The sequence below is a fragment of the Dreissena polymorpha genome, chromosome 11, assembly GCF_020536995.1.
Source record: "Dreissena polymorpha isolate Duluth1 chromosome 11, UMN_Dpol_1.0, whole genome shotgun sequence".
Lineage (NCBI taxonomy): Eukaryota > Metazoa > Mollusca > Bivalvia > Myida > Dreissenidae > Dreissena > Dreissena polymorpha.
In genome coordinates this window covers 60,967,960-60,988,813 of record NC_068365.1, presented here as the reverse complement: position 1 = coordinate 60,988,813, position 20,854 = coordinate 60,967,960, and the positions used below count along the sequence as shown (strand labels likewise).

The following is a 20,854-nucleotide window of genomic DNA, read 5'->3' as shown; positions in this document are numbered from 1 at the left end:
GTCTCCAATACTCAAGTCAATAAAATTTGCTAGACAGCCGACAGTTTGACTAACTGTAACATCGGGTGACACCTGTTGACAATTACAATCGGGACAGGAGTTCTGGATCACTAATGAAACTAACGCCGTTTACAAATCGAATTTACACCAATTTGCTAGTGTTATACCTCGTTGGAAGCGGATTTTTGTCCGCTATCCTTCATAAGTTTAAAAGTGAATTCCATTCATCAATATTTAAACATCGAATTTCCTAGTCCACTCAGAGCAGTAGTTTCGAATCAAGGACAGGTATTCCGGATCACGTGACGCAAACTTTTACCAATGCTGGGGATCGTTTCAAAATTATGTTTAACTGTCAAATAGCTTGCATATCAGCTGGTTAAGCAATTTTTAGAAGTAAAGGAAAATACAAATGTATTTATTGTCCCCTACCGATTTCACTGGAGGGGACTTATGGTTTGCGCTCCGTCTGTCAGTCTGTCTGTCAGCACACTTTTCTGGATCCTGCGATAACTTTAAAAGTTCTTAATATTTTTTTCATGAAACTTGAAACATGGATAGATGGCAATATGGACATTATGCACGTCATTACATTTTGTTCCTATGTCAACAATTCTGGTTGCTATGGCAACAAAAAGACAAGAAAAACTGCTGAAAACGGTGGTTTTCTTGAAACATGGACAGATGGCAATATGGACATCATGCACATTATTCCATTTTGTTCCTATGTCAAAAATTCTGGTTGCTATGGCAATAATTTTTTTTTTAAACATTCTGAAAATGGTGGGATTGCTGACAATGGTGGAGCCGGTAGGGGACATACATTGCTTGGCAATAGTCTAGTTATTGTTGTGTTATTGAATAAACTTGTTATACAGGTTTTGCATGTTCAGTGGTGTGGAAATCAAGATTTCCTCGTGCACAGATTTGTAGGTTTGGTCATTCGACAGGCAAGCAGGATAGAGCGTTGACGGTGTTATTTGTTCATGCTCTGTTTGTTTAAATGTTAATATTATGCTTTATGTGTTTCAGTGAGTTTTATGAGAGCAGACGGATGACTTGAGTTAGAAATGGGCATTGGTTCCAGACATTAACGAGTATACTGGTTATACTGCATTTTTCTCAGTTCTGTGTATAATGACTATTATTTGCCATTCATACTTTATGGCAATTTTTTTTTTTGGGGGGGGGGGGGGATCAGTGTTAAGTGTCTTTGTTTCAAGAAATAAAATACCCTGCTTGTCATGACACCTAAACAAACGTGTTTGTTTTTATTCTAAATAATTTATGTTTGTCATAAAATGTAACGGAATATAAAACATAAAATCTGTCATTTTCAAATATTTTACTCAAATATTTCCTGAGATCAATTAAAATAAACATACAAAACTAACAACAAATAAAATAGTATGACTAGACTGATCGAAATTAGGCACACAGAGGATACCCATTGTAAATGGCCTTTTTACCATTATTGATTCTATACCAAATGTGCTAAAATTAATTAAATGGCTAGTCAGGAACTAAAATATCAATATAACATTACATTTCTCATAGATTTGATAGTGATACATTTAATTTGTTTGAGATGTTCCCTGTGTTTTTTGCTCCAATGATTCGGAATACCTGCCTCTACATATGTGAATAAAAAGGCAATCTGATCTTTTTCTAATAACTTATTACAGTATTTAACATTATGATCATCTTAAGTAAGCGTATGAACTCTAATTTAAATCAAAATATGTGATACCAAACGTACATATAAGTTTTGGCGGTCATCAAAAATGTCTGGCCTCGATTTTGCGTAAGCGGTGCGTATGTAAATTAATCCACCCTGTAACAAAATTAATGGGTCGCAGAACATCAGTTTGTGCTCAAAAACCGCGGTAAATGGCTCGATGTGACCGAGAATGGATGGACTTTACAATCATATTAGCTTCACTTTAAAATTGAATGTATTTTTTTTCGTAAAGAGAAGTAATTCACGCTACTGATCCGGAACACCTGTTGATCCGGAACTACTGACCCAACTCTATAATTTATTTCGGCCGACGAAGGCACAGACGATTCTCAGGTGGTAAACTTTCAACGAAGGGGCTTGGTCATACGAACAACAAATGTACAGGTCCGCGAGAGTTAAAGTTTATGCACATTTTGACACCCCGTACCAATCTTTTAAGGTTGTAACGCCGTTTCTACACCTCCAAATAAGAAAAATTGTTGTTGTTTTCGCTCGATCACTTAAAATTAAGACTACGCTCATGCGCCGTTAAAATCGATAAGCGTCTCGGAGATTTTGAGTTGCCGTTTCGCACTTCGCTATTTGAAAATACTCATTCAGCCGTTTCGTCCTCAGTGTTTTGCGGCTCGATTTTTTTGCGGATTTTTTTTTCAAAATAAAAAACGTTCGGGCGGGACGATTTTTGATGGGCGGGCAGGGATGAGAATCTAGGAATTTATTTCCCATGGCCTAATGGATTTATAACATAAAAAAAATACATTTACTTATAATAATAAAGACAGTATACCTTATTCTAATATTTACCAACAAAAAATGGTTTAAAATAACTGAATGTAAATAAAAATGAGAAATTCGCAGCATTGCTTTTCACAATATAAGATAAAATAAAGTGGGTTTTGCAATGTTTACAGAATTATTACAGAACTTTAAATGGTATAAATGGACATTACAGTATGTACAAAAACACAGTATAGATCTCGAGTTTAAAGAAATGTGTTTAAAGATATTGGAAAAAAAATTGATTGTTGATAGTTTTCTATCAATCTGTGTGACCACCTATAAAGAAAAAAGGTTCTAAATAACTTCTTATGACATAACAATTTTATTTGAACATATCAATCAAACTGCATTTAATGTGTCCATATTGTTTATAGGAAACTAAAAAATAATCTTAAAATTAGTAATTAAATATTTCAGACAGTAAAGATTAACAATGACCTTAGTTAAAAATTGACACTTCTTCTTCATGGCAACTGCATTTATAATAATAAAATTAAAGATTTTGAATGTTGATGATACCATATATAAAACAATATTAAATGATTTTGTATTGCCCCATGGTTTGTGTTCTAAAATTTCTTTGTAAAAAACCTAAAAAAACTCAGAAAAAATAATTGTAAAGCATACAGCAACAACAAAGTTTTGCCATCAATATGATATTAATATGATTGATTACCGATGAAATCTGATAAAAAACAGGAGCACGGCATATCTGGTAACATGCTGGGCTGTGAAAGCTTGTCAGAATTTTATATTTTTGTAGAGGTCACAGTGACATTGACCTATAACCTAGTGACCCAAAATGGGTGTGGCGTTTAGCACTCATCAAAGTGCATCTACATATGAAGTTTCAAAGTTGAAGGTGGAAGCACTTTGATTTTAGAGCCAAATGTTAAGGTTTTAGAACATTGCCTACAGCGGACGGGCGGATGTTGGACAACTAGCTTGCTATGACAATGGCTCTGGTTTTCTCTCTCCGAAAACAGCCTCGCTAAAAATACAACTTTGAGCATCTTACAACTGTAACTTACCAAAAACAAATCTCATTGGTTTAAAAGTCATAGTGTTTTCATGGTTCAAACAGAATTCTCGAACCTTAATTCAAGCACTTTTCAAGAACTTTTTAAGACCAAATTTTCATTTTCAAGGCCGAGAACCGTACGTTAGTTTCCTTAAAAAAATGCATTTTCAAGCAAGTTTAACACAGTAAATATCATTTATTTGCTCAAACAAATTAAACTTATTCCACAATAACTCATACATGTTATTTCTAGTTTTTACATACATGTTATCCATCCTTAACTTAATGAGTCTCACACACAGTTTGTCAACCAGTTCCGGATAATCATCAGTTCCGATTAATTTGTATTTAATTTTCCATAATGCCCCAATAAAAACAAAATGATAAGTGTCTAAGGTATACATTAGGTAAAGGAATAAATTAACAAAGTTTTAGCAAGAAATCTTTTGTAAATAGCTTACAGGGTGGAATGATTTTTAATTATTTTCCTAAGGTTGGACTTTAATTGTCTATTTATGACAAAAAACTGCATATGCCGTCTAACCTAAGCTGTTATCATACAAAATAAATATTACCCTTTACTTTTACATCTTCTCACATTGACACTACATCCAGAAAAAAATTATTGTGGTAAAAAGAATAAACGTTTTTGCCGGGCGATTCTAAACTGCTGTACTGACTGTATGTATTTACTTTTTAAAGTTATTACAAACAAACACATTACTTCTCAATTTCATGTTTTCTTTGTGGGTTTCCCCTTTCTCATGGCTTTTCAAAGCGCTTTCCCCCATCCCCCGACATCAACAGTCTTCATAGAGAACCGACAATGTGCTTTTTGAATGTCATTTGTTTTATGTACCCAGGAATATTCAGTTAACCACCCTGGTTTGAAATGACACTTCCCCATCGCTGCGTTTTCACTCGCGAAAATTGATCACAATGGAGAACCTCTAACGTAGAACACATAATCTGTGACGTGTACACATAACGTTTCGTACTCAATAGTTTACGAAACTTATATATTTCGTACTCAACTTTTTGCGCGAAGGAATTTATGATAATTTTTCGTACTATTTCCCTTAAGAACGATTTAAGTTTATAATTAAAGCGATGATACATGTAATTTTGAAAAGAAATAAACATTTTCAAGGCTTTTTTTACGTGAAATAAGCACTTTTCAAGCACTTTTTCAAGGCCAACCTTTGTTCAAGGGCTTTTCAAGCCTAGGACTCGTTTTCAAGCACTTTTTAAGCCCTGTGCGAACCCTGGTTTTGACAGTTTTTGTATAAAATGACATATTTGGTACATTTCAATACATGTTTTCAGTAAATTTACTTCAACAGTGAAAACTTTTCAAACCTACTTTAAAATTAGCCATTATTAATATTCAGATAACTTAAGTTTAAGTTGTTACAATAACCATGCACAAAGTTAGCCAAGTGTGTGAGCCTTGACCTTTACTTCCAGTTAATAATTGCAGCGCTTAAACAACTGAAGCTTGATTGGTCATTGTTGGCCCCGTACTACTTAAAAGTACCCGGGGTACTCTTAAGTACACTTCAATGTACCCTGGGCACAGAGTTTTATTCCTGCCTAAAATCTGATGTCATCAAATGCACTTCCGAATACGAAACAAAATCCTCTTTGAACAAAACCTAACTCAATATGCTTTTTTGAGTACCAGTTTCGATAATATCATCGCGGAGGCCATTTCACAGAATGTAAACAGAAACATTATTAATTTGAAAATAGAGCCAACAACAGCAGATTTAGCCTAAGTATTCCTGGGTATGTTTAAGTATATTTTCTGTACCCAGGGTATATTGTAGCATACATAAGAGTACCCAGGGAACTTTCAAGTAGTACCAGAGCTGACAAAGACCAATCTAACTCAACTGAGCTAACATGTCAACAGGTTGTATCTCACAGTCTCTACAGTAAATTTTATTTTACACAGTTTTGACAAAATGATATATGCATGATATTATTTCCAAAGAAATGGATCTTGATTCAGAACTTCTGCTTAAACTGTAAATGTGCCAAATTCAACAATAAAGTGACAACTGTATACACATTTATAAGAAGCGCTGTTGACATATAAATTAAAATTGTATACAGTAATCTACGTTTTTGTAAATAGTTGCATTTATATTATACTGCTGTGTCAATAAATGACAATTATACAGTAATCTGTGCTAAAAATAATTAAATTATTATAAGAACAGATTACTGTATAATTGTCATTCATTAACACAGTAGTATAATATAAATGCAACTATTTACAAAAACGTAGATTATACAATTCTAATACATAATTTTTACAGAAAAAGTAGACTTTTACCCATGTTTACAATGAATCAATTCTATCACTCAGCAAACGTCACATTCGTTGAGTTCAACTTGGGGTCTTGTGATGGATAAAGCCTTGTTCAAAACGAAAGTTGAATGAATTGTCAAAAGGAAAATCGAACAAATCATAACAACAATCGATTTGAACATGTAAAATTTCCTCTTTTAGCAAAACTCCAATCCACAATCAATCCTGCACAATCAACGCAGGATTTCCGTTACAGTATTTTCCCATGCCCTACCAAGATCTTAATATAGATAAAGGTTTAAATTAACTAAAATGATGTTGCGCTCGTAGATTTCATAGTCTACGTTCGGTTCTCCGAAATATCAGTTCATACGCGGCCATATTTTTGCTAAATTACTGAGTTGCGTGAGCCTTTGAGCACACGTAACTTTACGTGCAAAAATACAGTAAACGTAACTTTCAAAGTTTATAGAAACACTACTAACTGAACGTTTTGCACAAACGCATGATTTTTGAAAGTACGTAGTTTTAAGAAACGGTCCCCTGTTGTTGTAAAAGAAATTATTGAGCACTTTTATCGTCAATATTTACCAGAAAGTGCTTTTAAAAATGGGATTATCGGGTAATGAATAGAAACTTGAAAAGTAGTAAGTATGCAGTAATAGAGTCGGGTTGATACTGATGTATTGGGGAATCGTTCGAGTCGGGATTTAACTTTCTTTGCGGGAAAGTTTTAAAACAATTATTAAAATATGTCTTTATAAATCACTTTATAGCTGGGGGGTTTCTTGAATAGTCATTGCGCACCAAATGACGTCTTTTGACGCTGTTTTTTTTAGAGTTATAACGCACCACAGAATGTCAACTGACACATAAAATTGAAAAAAATCAACGTCGGGAGGGGACACCCCTCCCGAACCACCCCTATAAGCCCCGGGGCGCCTGAACAAATTCCTGTGGAAAGCACTGTGATGATATTTCCGAATACAAAAAGTGCATTTTCCCCAAAATTCGTCAGTTAGTCAGGGGTTTTTTTTAGAAAAAGGGGAAGACGCTGGACGCTGGGTAAAAGGGGAAAATCGAGCGCGAAAAAGACATATTTGGGGAAAAAATAAAAACTGTTCATTTCAATGTCTATAACTCGCCTACAGACTTCAGGTTTTTTTTTAGAAAAAGAGACATGTCTCTGACCTTTTTGTTCTTAAACACATGAACAAGTATGATATTAAAGTCAAAGTCCTAAATAAAGTTGCAGGGGTAGATCTAATAATGGGAATTTTTTTCAACTGGGGCCGGGCAACGATTTCAATATTGTGATTTCAATTTCATGATGAATGGGTTGACGATCTAGATCTGCTACAGTATTGAAAGGGAAAGGTGCGGCAGCTGCCGATTGTCTACTTTCACTTTCACAATAATCCGACAGTATTAATCGATGTTGATTACATGTACCTCCGAATCCTGCTGGGTTTCAACGGTTTTTGATGATTCATTCTTAAAAAATGCGTCAACGCAATGAATATTTTCCGAGTCCGAACGTTTTATTTTGTTCGTGTATGAACGCCAATTGTGAGACTTTTTTTCTGTTTTAACGTTTATACCCATCTTGGCTTTCACATAACCCGGATGAAAACTCGACTGGTTTCCGGTAATTAATTGACGAATCACCCTTCTCGCGCAAGACCGGAATCCAGTAAAATAGTCACATGATTTATACGATTAGTTGCCCGGTTTCCATGACGTAATTTAAGAGCTATATATAGAATCACTGGGATTCCCAGATTTGAGTGTTCGTCGGGAGAGAGAGAGAGCGAGATCGTTGTACATGGTACAAATAGGATAAGTGTCGACTTCCCAAAAGAAAGAAAAAAACATTTCTTTGAGGGTAAAATATTATATTTTGGTGAAAAATTATATTTTTGGAGGGGAAATGGTAGTTTTAGGGGAAAAATTCTGGTAGGGGAAGACGCCGATTATCGGCGTCACTTTCTTAGTAAAAAAAACCCCTGTTAGTAGAACATTGCAGCATCGGAAAACTCCGAAAAATTATTCCAAACATGAATGGAGCCTCTGACATAGTCGCCAAAGTAGTCGAACATTTATGGTTATTTGTTGCGTTGTATGCATGTTGTGAATACTGAAAAATGGCGGACAATAAAAAGAAATAAGATGCTCCACGAAAATGACAATCAAAAATCAAATTAACGATAGCCATCATATATTAAGCATGGATTAATGAAAAGCGTTTATCATTGAATGATCGAGAATACGTTTTAGATACAATTAACACGTCATTAGAGATTTATGAATGTCACATTATAAGTGTTAATAATTTGGAGTTCATTCTACTCGCAAAAAGATATCTTACAAGATTATTGTTCGGAAATGGAAACAGACAAACATGATTTGATTAATATGTTCATGGATTTGTGTACAATCAGATTCATGTGCATATTCTGCTTTTTAATGTTTGTCACTCTATACAGTTTACTGTTTTAGCATGTTTGTGAAATGGAATATAAGAAGCAAATTCGTTGAATTGATATTTCCCGCCAATATGCTTTTGGACACAAAAGTGTTATATTTGACAATCAAAAAAGCATTTTTTCAAGATACAAAGGGCCATAACTCCGTTATTAACAGATGGTGTACAATGCCATTTGGCGTGCATCATCCTCTTATTCATATATATACTCATACCAAGTTTCAATGAAATTGGCCAAAGCACTTCCAAGATATGGCTCCGGACACACAAAAAAAGCATTTTTTCAAGAAAAAAAAGGACCATAACTCCGTTATTAACAGATGATGTAAAATGCCATTTGGCATGCATCATCCCCTTATCCATATATATACTCATACCAAGTTTAAATGAAATCCGCCAAAGGACTTCCAAGATATGGCTCCGGACAGACGGAAAGATGGAAGGACAATGCCAAAACAATATCCCTCTGCCTATGGCGGGGGATAATAAAAGGTAAACATATTTATGGTAATATAGTAATTAATCTGTCTTAAATACATCATTAAAATTCAATTTTGTATGTTTGTATGTGTAAATATTTTTCTCAAACTGAAAACACAACTTTTATTCATCAAATCAGGCTGTTCACACTATTTTTGCCCTTACATAAATCAACCAAATGTTAGCATTTCCGTTTTGAATTTACTTTACTTATGTCCCTCCAGAATAAAACACTTAAAATTAAGGCCTGTGAAATGAACAACTGGCCTGTCAATTATTTCTCCTCCTAGGCCAGACTGGCCTGTAAATTGTTACGGTCTTTCGCCATGTCAGGTTTTTTTCCATCTTTATCGTTGTATCAAAATAGGTCTTTGGTTATGACCTTGCTGATTCTTTTGCAAAAGGCATTTAATCTGCCAAAATTAAAACAATCAAACTTCAAAGTGGTCCATATGATATTTGCTGTTTTACTAAACCATTTTTACTTTTAGAGGGGGTCAAATTCGGGTCAAAATGGGTAATCAGGTATATCAACGGTGCATATAAATCTCTTTTTACGACTATAAACAATGCGCAGCCAGTGAGTTAGATTTATCATACGAGTAATGATATGTTTTCGCGACATGCGTTTTTGCCGAAAACCGAATTGAATCGTAACAACTTAGTAGGTAATAAACGCATCCCATTTATGAGAGCAAGAGCAGAATAAAGGATACAATCGGCTGGACCATTACTTTCTGGACCTTCGCACCTCCTTTGTAAGCCATTTTGATTTGATTATCGTTAATTTTACGCTCGTTCGCCGGGAAGTGTGGCCGCTATGTTTTCTCAAAAATTTTCGTTGTGATAATCGCAAAGTTACGCCTAATTCCCGAACTGTTTTACTATGGAAGGGCATTCATTAAGATTATAAGATATAGATTTCCCTAAAAATCGATTTCTATTTTATCTCACCATACGTTCACCATACGTTCACTTCCATCAGCTAAGTTCGCTCATTACCTTATTAATCTGCCATCTATGGCAGTTGAAACTACCCCGGCGGTATATCGGCAATTACCGCTAGAATTTCATTAAAATCACAAGTCCATTATTCTACATGAAAAAAGAATACTGAGATCATTCGTACAGTTTTAGTTGCATATACCATTATTATTATTTTAGCCCAGTATATCATAGGTTATCGACTACTATTCAATTTGATACCTTTTTTAATAATAATTATAGCGTAATATTTCTAATAAATCATATAGTGACATCTAAATTTCACACACATATATTTGTGTTAAGCAGTAAGAAATTCATTTAATTAAATCTTTGTTCGAAAACGGTTAGTACGCATGGAATGTTCGCTTTTATTCCAGAAGAATCTCGAGCAACCTCATACAAAACTATTTTGTAAAAATCTTCAAAAATAACTTTTTGAGATAGGTAGTTTCACTCTATTATAGTAACGCACAATTAGTCATTGCCGGCTCGAGTACTACTTAAATGTACCCCGGGTACTTTTAAGTATACTTACATGTACCCTGTGTTGGGTACATATACTAAAACGTACCCGTTCATTTTAACGCTAAATCGGTCATTTTATGTCAAATTGTCTGTTAGATGGCCTCTATACTCAAAAAGCATGTTGATGCAGTGTTTATAAAGGAGAAGTTTGTTTAAGATAAACAATATCGTTTTACAGAAATCGGTAGCGCGTTTTACGTTTTAGTTAATTTATTTTATAGTAAGTTCACTTTAAAGGACATTTTCACAGATTTTGGCATGTATTGAAGTTTGCCATTAAATGCTTTATATTGATAAAAGTAAACATTGGATCTAAAAAGCTCCAGTAAAAAAACAAGAATAAAATTGAAGAAAGAAAAAAAGTTATCCTTAACTGGGCTAGAACCACTGACCCCTGGAATTAAAGTCTATCGCTTAGACCACTCGGCCATCCGTGCTCATACAATGCGTGATGTATTTTATACTCTATATAAACAATCCTCGTAGTACCACAAAATATAACGTCAACAACAGAACTCTCCAAATTATTCAATCGTTTCGTGTTGCAATGCTTTATAATTTTCAGGTATTTAACTCGTCAAAAGATGCATATAATGGATATTTTAGAGAATGATAAATGTTCAGTATTACTGGCTCCTCACAAATATCATAACTACAACGAAAAACTGAAAAAAATTCATATATATTTTTGTCAATTTACCAAAACGTGAAAAGGTCCCTTAAAACTGTCCATGAAGTATTTAAACTAATCAACCAACACAAAATATATTGTAAAATAGCAAACGAATGGTTCATTTCGAACTAATGGCATTCGGTTTGTTGAGCTTCTTATTGATCCACTGCATCAACACATTGAGGGGTAATTGTTATGACGCTGTTTGCTGATATTGTCATATCATGCATGAACTGAGCTTAAATTTAAAAAACTTGGAAACTTAAAAAAATATATATCGCCATGACGGAAGTTTATGCTTTGTTTATTGGTGTCCTTGTTTTCCTGTTCTGACATGATGTAATTCTTTGTTATTTTTGTAGTTTTTTTTTCAGAACCCCAACTTTAATACACTAATGATAACGGGTTAAATCAACGCTGCTGGATAGTTTTTCTGTTCAAGTTATGTGATTTTTCTTTGTTTTCATTATTGTGTTCTGACTAAATACTCAGTTTCGATGTAAACTATTATATTTTAATATGTAGTGTTAATGTAAAATTAGATTGACGAATTGAACACACAGACAGACTGGCAAGACGACTCCATATAAATAAATAATATATGTGAATGAAATACAATATTTCGACCACGTCTGCAGTTTGGGGCTTCATTTATACAGTTTTAAAACGCCCATGTAAAACAATTTCTATATACATTCATTATTAATACATTTTGCAGGTTAATAGTGCATACTTTAAATTATTCTTGAAGTTATTTTTGAGCTTCCATGATGCGTATATTTAATGTTTAAATTTATTTATATTTACAATCAAACTCGGTTTATTCTTTTTAAATATTATGGATTGAAATTTGAAACTGTAATAAATGTTTTGCCAGTGAAGCGCTTATGTTTATTGTTTCGTTTTCTGCTATAAGTGTTTGTAATGAACGAAGTAGATCTACTATTCTTTTTAAAAACGTAAATTAAACTATTTTGAATGTTATTTTAGGGTGACAAGTTAAACAAATTAACATAGACTGTCAAAATTGTCAAGACGAAGACAAACAAATCATATATCTCTATTTGAAATTTGCTATTTCCAACACGTTTGTCAGTTTGTGGCTTTAATCCGTAGAGATGAAACACAATCTGTTTAAATATACCAGTACTGATTTCAAGTGTATACACCGAACGCACTGTAGCAGAATAATCAAGACGACAAATTAAATTGCATTTGCGGTACCGCGGTGTAATGACTCTGGTGCACTCAGGACTCTGAATCCTGCAATCCGAGTTCAAATCTCGGCGGGACCTCTTTTTTTTTATTTTACTATAAAATTACAATGTTAGTTTATTGTAATTGTTTGAATATCGTTTTATTTTAGTATTGGCTATACAGATTACTATTTGTATTGCAACAAAAAGAAAAAAGTAACCCACAACTGGGTTCGAACCACTGACCCCTGGAGTCCTGGAGTAAAAGTATAAACCATTTAGATTACTCGGCCATCAACGCTCACGCAATGTCGAAAGTATTTTATGCTTTATATAAGCAATCCTCGTTTTCACAAAATATAACAACTACAGAACTCTCCAAATTATTCAATCGTTTCGTGTTGCAATGCTTTATAATTTTCACTATTTCCTCACAAATATCATAACTAAAACGAAAATTCGCGAATCTGAAACAACTTTTAGTAATTTTGTCAAGTAACCAAAACGTGAAAAGGCCCCTTTAAGTCCAACGCCTAAACCAATAGGCTACAGTACTTTTATTATTAAATGAAATGTAAGAAAGATGTAAATCATTTATTAGCTCATAATGTATTGCTTGCAACAACATTTTAAACGGTAACACCGTATACACGATTCGCAGATGTAGTACGTTATAAATAAATTTGCAACGAGAATATTGATCATTTCTTTCAGTTTTGTGCGTGACCTACAATATTATCTACACAGATATGATGACACTTATTTAATTATCATCAGGTCCCGTGGTGTAATGGTTAGCACTCAGGACTTTGAATCCTGCGATCCGAGTTCAAATCTCGGCGGGACCTTGATTTGGTTTTACTATTACAATTGTAACCAAATTTTATGAAGTATTCGAATATTTGTATGTTTTGTTTTCAGCTGAATTATACCAGCTTTGATTCAATACAGAAAATATTTTGAATCCCACCTCTTTGTGTACTTAACGCTTGCAATTATTGCATTTATGTAGGATTATATTTTCGTTATTACTTAACAGCTCAAACCATGTATATTACAAAATGTCCTGAGTAACGATAGGCAAATACCACTATATTGTTTAATACGTATGTGATGGTTGTTATATTGATATTAGGTTTCCAGGTCAATAGTCGACCGATACAATTAGGCGGAATAATGACAACTAATTAGTTTCGATGTAAGGTTGACAAATTGAACACACAGACAGACTGGCAATACGACTCCATATATATAAATAAAGTATGTGAATGAAATGAAATCTTTCGAACGCGTCTGCAGTTTGGGGCTTCACTTATACAGTTTTAAAACGCCCATGTAAAACAACTTCTTTATTCATTTAATAATGAATACATTTTACATGTTGATAGTGCATACTTTAAATTATTATTGAAGTTATGTTTCAGCGTCCATATGATACGTATATCTAATGTTTAAATATATTTTTATTTATAATTAATCTCAGTTTAAATTTTATGCACTAAAACTGTAATAAATGTAATGCCAAAATGAAGCGTTTATATTTATTATTGCGTTTTGTTCCATAAGTGTTTTTAATAAACGATGTAGATCTACTATTCTTTTAAAACGTAAATTATAATATGTTGAATGTTATTTAGGATGACACGTTAAACACAATAACATAGACTGTCAAAATGTCGAGACGAAGACAAATAAATCATAATTATATGTCTATTTGAAATATGCTATTTTCAACACTTCTGTCAGTTTGTAGCTTTAATGCGCGGAGATAAAACACATTCTGTATTGATATAGCAGTACTCCTTTAGCGTGTATAAACCGAACACACTGTAACGCCATTATCAAGGCGACACATGGGTCTGGGCGTGTGGTCCCGTGGTGTAATGGTTAGCACTCAGGACTCTGAATCCTGCAATCCGAGTTCAAATCTCGGCGGACCTTTTTTATTTGTATTTTAAAATAAAATAACAACTGTTAGTTTATTGTCATTGTTTGAATATAGTTTTATTTTAATATGTGTCATACAGATTATTATTTGCATTTCAACACTTAGCGCTTTTAATCAATAATTGCTAATTTTGAGTGTTTATAAACCGCAATACAATATAGCGTTATAATGAACACGGTTATCTTGTTAGAGTGCACGGTCCCGTGGTGTAATGGTTAGCACTCAGGACTCTGAATCCTGCAATCCGAGTTCAAATCTCGGCGGGACCTATTTTATTTTTACTTAATGTTTTTAAACACCTATGAATTACATTAATTATTTCGAACACGCCTACAGTTTGTAGCTTTATTTCACAATAATAACACACTACTAGCAAGTAAAACACATTATGTATCAATTGAACTGTACACATCCAATGTGGCAGAAACACGGTGTAGCCCAGCAATCAATATAGAACGCGTCTATGGTCCAGTGGTGTTATTGTTGATACGCAGGACTCGGAATCCTCGACAGTTAAACCTGAAAATGTCCTGTAAAAGTGCTACCTGGTCGTTCAATGTAATGCTCAGCCCTCCGCGTGACTTGTATTTTTTGGAAAGGGACTTTAATAAAGGTTTGTGTATATGTCACTATAACTTTAATTCCAAATTAAATTAGGTTATGACTTTTTAGATAAATAGTAACATGACTACAGAAAAAATGAATAATTAGCGAACATTAGCGGAATTGATTAAGCCGAACGCTTTATAACAAATAGGCTATAGTACTTTTAATATAAAATGAAACGTAAGACAAGATAGATGTTATTCATATATATTAGCTTATTATATATTGCAAGCAACAACGTTTTAAACTTTAACACGGTACACCCAATTCGCAAACGCAGTACGTAAAAATAAATTTGAAACAAGAATATTGATAATATCTTTCAGTTTTGTCCCTATACTATTATCTACACAGATATTATAACAAATATTTAGCTATGTATATGGTCCCGTGGTGTAATGGTTAGCACTCAGGACTTTGAATCCTGCGATCCGAGTTCAAATCTCGGCGGGACCTCTTCCATTTTAGTTTAATTTACTAAAAATGTTACCAAACTTTATGAAGTATTCGAATATATGTAAGTTTTGTTTTAAAGGGGCCTTTTCACAGATTTTGGCATTTTTTTAACTTATTCATTAAATGCTTTATATTGATAAATGTAAACATTGGATCATAAAAGCTCCAGTAAAAAATCAAGAAAACAAATTAAAAAAGGAAAAGAACATTGCCCGGAGCAGGTTTCGAACCAGTGACCCCTGGAGTCCTGCCAAAGTCCTGAAGTAAAAACGCTTTAGCCTACTGAGCTATTCCGCCGAGTACACATTCTTGACGTATTTTATACCTTATATAAGCAATCTTCGTAGTTTCACAAAATTTAACGACAAAAACAGAACTCTCCAAATTATTCAATCGTTTCGCGTTGCAACGCTTTATAATTTTTAGGTTGTAAAATCGTCAAAAGATGCATATAATGGCTATATTAGAGCATGGTTAATGTTCAGTATTACTGTTTCCTCACAAATATCATAACTAAAACGAAAACTTACGAATCTGAAACAACTTTTTTTTTTTTTTTTTATTTTTTTTTTATTTTTTTATTCAATATCATACATACAATGTAAACATGTATATGATCATACAACATAGTGATTGTACAAAGCAATAAAGTTCAGACATGTTATACAAGATATGCTAATATAATATATATTTTTTTAGAGAGAAAAGAAAAGAACAACAGAGGAATAGTTATGAAAAATGATAAGTTGTGTAAAGGCGGAAGAAAGCATACTGGGCTTGTGTGTTTTGTTGTATATTTACAATGGTCTTGTCAATTTTGTCAATTTACCAAAGCGTGAAAAGATCCCTTTGGACAGCTTTGGTAAAATACAGAGTACATATACTTGAAATACCACGTGTTGGTGAATATAACGCTTGCAATTAATGCATGTTATGTATGATTATATTAACGTGATTAGTTAACATATACTTGAAATACCACGTGTTGATGAATATAACGCTTGCAATTAATGCATGTTATGTATGATTATATTAACGTGATTAGTTAACATATACTTGAAATACCACGTGTTGATGAATATAACGCTTGCAAGTAATGCATGTTATGTATGATTATATTTACGTGATTAGTTAACAAGTTAGAGATAACTCTAACCCACGGTTGACACCACCATTCACAATTAATGTGTTTATTATTTTACAAAACTTCAAGTTTTCATAACAAGCCAATCATACTCTATTAACTTAATACTATGTTGTGTTTCAGTTACCGTTACAATGATATGACATGTATCCATTGTCATTTATTGTCAATTAATATAATTCGATCGCCGATGAACATTTGGAGCTTACACGGATATCTTACGCACGGTCAAATAAACATTTTTGTTTATACATGCTCATAGTTAGAAATGATAAAATTATTAAGCGATACGAATGCGTAACATTTGAATAGTTAGGAGTATAAAATAAATACTAACATAACATGCCTTTCATGGCCGTGTGCATAAGGAGATTGATTTTTAATCCTTAAGTCAATGGTTCGGGTCAAGGTCTAGCAGTTTTGTTTTATTTTGTTTTTTAAATTTTATTTGTGTGTTATACCGGCGCTCTATAGTACCAATGTTCATATACTAATATTATTATATCATTAAATGACGCATTTAAAAGTGTTAAAATCTTTGAACAATTTCCCATAAAATATTTGCTATTTTCAAGCGTTACATTCATGTACAGACGGGCTTTAACGAACTGCTTTATTGAACAATATCATAGATATGTTAGCTTAACACTAAACATATAAGTATTGCACTGCAATTGTAATACAATTTATTTACATCTTCAAGGCAAAAAAAAGCTAAAAGGCTTTTGGTGCTTTGCTGACATCATGAGGAACTGAAAGTGATCACAAACTGTTTCTTCAATTTAACCCAGTTAATTAGTTAATGCCGCCCCCTGTGCAAGTTTCAAATGCGATTGATTTGTCGTTATAAAACGTATTTTGATCAAACTTCATTAAGATTGTTTAGCGTACTAGGAAAAATACCGATGAGGCGGTAAGAAACAAAATGAGAAAACGTATAATTATATATTAAGGCCATATATATTTGTCTTTCGATTGAAACATTTGAACGCATGGGTTTGAAGTTATACCAAAGTGAAGCGCTTATGTTTATTGTTTCGTTTTGTTCTATAAGTGTTTTTTAATAAACAATATAGATCTACTATTCTTTTAAAACTTAAACTATACTATAATGAATGCTATTTTAGGGTTACATGTTAGACACATTAACATAGACTGTAAACATGTCAAGACAAAGACAAATAAATCATATACCTCTATTGAAATATGTTATTTCCAACACGTCTGTCTGTTTGTGGCTTTCATACACAGAGATAAAGCGCCTATGTTGTATTAATATACCAGTACTGCTTTCAAGTGTATATACCGAACACACTGTATCGGTATAATCAAGACGACAACTAGACGTGCGTGTGTGGTCCCGTGGTGTAATGGTTAGCACTCAGGACTCTGAATCCTGCAATCCGAGTTCAAATCTCGGCGGGACCTATTTTATTGTTACTTTCAAAGAAAATTACAACTTTAAGTTTATTGTCATTGTTTGACTATAGTTTTATTTTGGTATTTGCTATACAAATTATCGTTTGTATTGTAGCAGTTAGCGCGTACAAGCAATATTTGCTAATTTTGAAATGAACACATTGAAATGGATAAAAATATGAATTGTTACAGAGTTACTTATTTCGATATGATTTTGAATTAAAATTTTGTTTTACCAACCGGTTGCTAAGTTACCAGCTCGGTCTATGATAATTGAAACAAAAGTTTTTACCAAGTTGTATGGCGGTTTTGATAAACTTGACATTAAAGGGATCTTTTCACGGTTTGGTAAATTGACAAAATTGAAAAAAGTTGTTTCATATTCGCAAATTTTCGTTTTAGTTATGATATTTGTGAGAAAACAGTATTACTGAACATTTACCATAGTCCAATTTAGCCATTATATGTATCTTTTGACGATTTGAAAACCTAAAAATTATAAAGCGTTGCAACGCTTGTTGTCGTTTAAATTTACGAAACAACGAAGATTGCTTATCTAAAGTATAAAATACTTCCACTGTGTATATCCGGTGGAATAGCAGAGAGGGCTAATGCGTTTTTACTTCAGACTTACTCCAGGACTCCGGGGGTCACTGGTTCGAGCCCTGGTACCGGCTACTTTTTTCTTCTTTTTTTAATTTAATTCTTGATATTTTACTGGAGCTTTTAAGATCCAATGTTTACATTTATTAATTTACAGCATTTAATGACAAACTTCAAAATAAGCCAAAATCTGTGAAAAGGCCCCTTTAAGAGCGTTTACATACTGTTTCTTCAATTTGAACAAGTGAGTTAGTTTTATCCGCCCCGTGACCCCGTTAGTCATTCAAATTTATATTGCATGTTCAATATGCAAATGCACCGACTAATTGCGTTTTATTATACAATTGTTTTGTGTGTTTTTTAAGACACAAGACCCCCAGATTCCATTACTGTTTGAAAGCCTGATGCTCTACCGACTGGGCGAGTTCAGCCTTTATTCTGTCAGCGAAATCTGCCAAGCTTGATTGATGATCCTCGCGAGTGCATGATATGTTAGAAGTAGGTGTTCTGATGAATGACGAATAAGTGTAATGAGTAATTGGCGATAACAATTGCATTTATAGTATTGACAAGCTTTTGAATATTTTACCTGGTGACTTTGTTTATGACCCCGCCTGACCCATTTTTTAATAGATTAGTATATAGATCATTTGAAAAGAAGTATTTATGTGACGGAACAAACAAAAATACAGATGAATGGAAAAAGAAAGACTTTCAGGTTCCGCCGAGATTTGAACTCGGATCGCAGGATTCAAAGTCCTGAGTGCTAACCATTACACCACGGGACCGTACATAAATAAAAGACGTGTTTGTGTAGTTTTAAAGCAAAAAACGTTGTAACTCTGCAATATAGTCAATAAATGTAAATAATATATGATAAACGTATCGAATATTTCTACGTGTTATAGATTGTTTACGTAAAGTACGGTGGCCGAGTGGTTAAGGCGTTGGACTTAAGTTCCAATGGACAAATGTCCGCATGGGTTCGAACCCCATCCGTACTATGATTATTTTATTTTGTAATACAAACTTAGAATGAATGAGGTTTGCGATGCACTTTAATGTATGCGTTTGCAATATTGCCAGATTAGAACTCGAATCGAAAGATACAGTGTCTTCAGTGCTTACAATTATATCACGATACCATTCTATCATAAGGTTATTTTCTCTTATTTAATATTATTCAGCCATATCGTATCAGTGGACTTAACAACCCGAGAGTCAAAATATCATATTCACCACCAAATCATTTTATAAATGACAACACAGTTCTATTTTGGATACTGTAGCTAGATATAACGCGAATACTCATTTATCAGCTTATTCATGAATGCAGTGAGCAACACATAAAGATACTTTAGTTATTCTACATTGTGACCTAGTTTATAAGCCCACGTTACCCAGTTTTCAAAATTCATTGCTAGATATATGATTAAAAAACGATATTCTGAACAAATTATGTTATGCCTCAGTATTTCAATTTGTGACGGAACACATAATTATTTCAATACTGAATGAACCATGCTAGCAGATTCATCTAAGAATAAAAAATAAAAGGAGAAGGTCCCGCCGAGATTTGAACTCGGATCGCAGGATTCAAAGTCCTGAGTGCTAACCATTACACCACGGGACCTTGTTTAACGATAAAACGTATTGTGATCATATCGGCGGCGATATAAGTGTACGTCACATATGGAGAAATCTTTTATATAAGTAATAATCAATACTCGTGCGTTGAGCGTATTACATAAACTTTATTTATTTACGAATGTTTGTATAGTTTTAAAATATTAAACATTGCTACTCTGAAATATATTCAGTAAATAAGTATGATATTAAATCAAATTATAGATGACATCTATGTTCTATAAACTGTGTACTTAAAAAATTCCGTTGATGAGGGTTAAAAGCTTCGTACTTAAGTTCCAATGGATAAATGTCCGCATGAGTTCGAACCCCATCCGAACTATATTTATTATGTTGTCATAAAACTTTAAATACTATATAAGTAAATGATATTTGTTCGAAATATCACAACTTGTGATTGTTCTCCCGCCCTTTTACTCAGTTACAAAGTCGGTCTTAACATACTTTAAGCAAACATTTGTACCTAGTTTAATGAAGATTTTGTAAAATATGACATTTGGAGTATTCAAAAATGTTTCTTCAATTAGTCAGTTAGTTAATGCCTCATCTTGACCAAGTTTCAAACGCAATTGATATGCCGTTAGAAAAAAAATATTTTTAGCAATCGTTATTTACACTTTGTATCTTAATGGTAGAAATATCGATGAACAAACAAAGCAAACGTATAATTGTGTATTAAGATAAGACATATTTGTGTTTGCATTAAAACTTTGTAAAGAATGGATGTGGGTAAAACATATATTTTTTATGTTGAATCATCAACGCCTAAGAATGGCGATTGTAATGAAAAACAGGTTGAAACAATTTTAACAATTCGTGACCTTTC

The 20,854-nt window shown here is 33.2% G+C and overlaps 1 protein-coding gene and 7 non-coding genes across 9 annotated transcripts in view; 5 read left to right on the top strand and 3 right to left on the bottom strand.

Moving 5' to 3' along the window:
- Window positions 1-20,854, bottom strand: part of LOC127851565 (small nuclear ribonucleoprotein E-like) — a 45,656-nt gene that overhangs the window by 15,092 nt on the left and 9,710 nt on the right. The window contains exon 1 of one of the 2 annotated variants that reach the window (XM_052385400.1): window positions 9,541-9,687. The exons of the other annotated variant lie outside the window; for it this stretch is intronic. Coding sequence (XP_052241360.1) covers window positions 9,541-9,591 — 51 coding nt within the window. The 5' untranslated portion in view covers window positions 9,592-9,687. Of the gene's footprint in view, window positions 1-9,540; window positions 9,688-20,854 lie in introns of those variants that run through there. 2 annotated transcript variants of the gene reach the window in all.
- Window positions 12,982-13,053, top strand: Trnaq-uug (transfer RNA glutamine (anticodon UUG)). Its single transcript has one exon. It is a non-coding gene; the product is annotated as a tRNA-Gln (tRNA).
- On the top strand, window positions 14,351-14,422 carry Trnaq-cug (transfer RNA glutamine (anticodon CUG)). Its single transcript has one exon. It is a non-coding gene; the product is annotated as a tRNA-Gln (tRNA).
- Window positions 15,144-15,215, top strand: Trnaq-uug (transfer RNA glutamine (anticodon UUG)). The gene has a single exon. It is a non-coding gene; the product is annotated as a tRNA-Gln (tRNA).
- On the top strand, window positions 17,716-17,787 carry Trnaq-cug (transfer RNA glutamine (anticodon CUG)). The gene has a single exon. It is a non-coding gene; the product is annotated as a tRNA-Gln (tRNA).
- Window positions 19,098-19,169, bottom strand: Trnaq-uug (transfer RNA glutamine (anticodon UUG)). Its single transcript has one exon. It is a non-coding gene; the product is annotated as a tRNA-Gln (tRNA).
- Trnal-uaa (transfer RNA leucine (anticodon UAA)) lies at window positions 19,303-19,385 on the top strand. The gene has a single exon. It is a non-coding gene; the product is annotated as a tRNA-Leu (tRNA).
- On the bottom strand, window positions 19,943-20,014 carry Trnaq-uug (transfer RNA glutamine (anticodon UUG)). The gene has a single exon. It is a non-coding gene; the product is annotated as a tRNA-Gln (tRNA).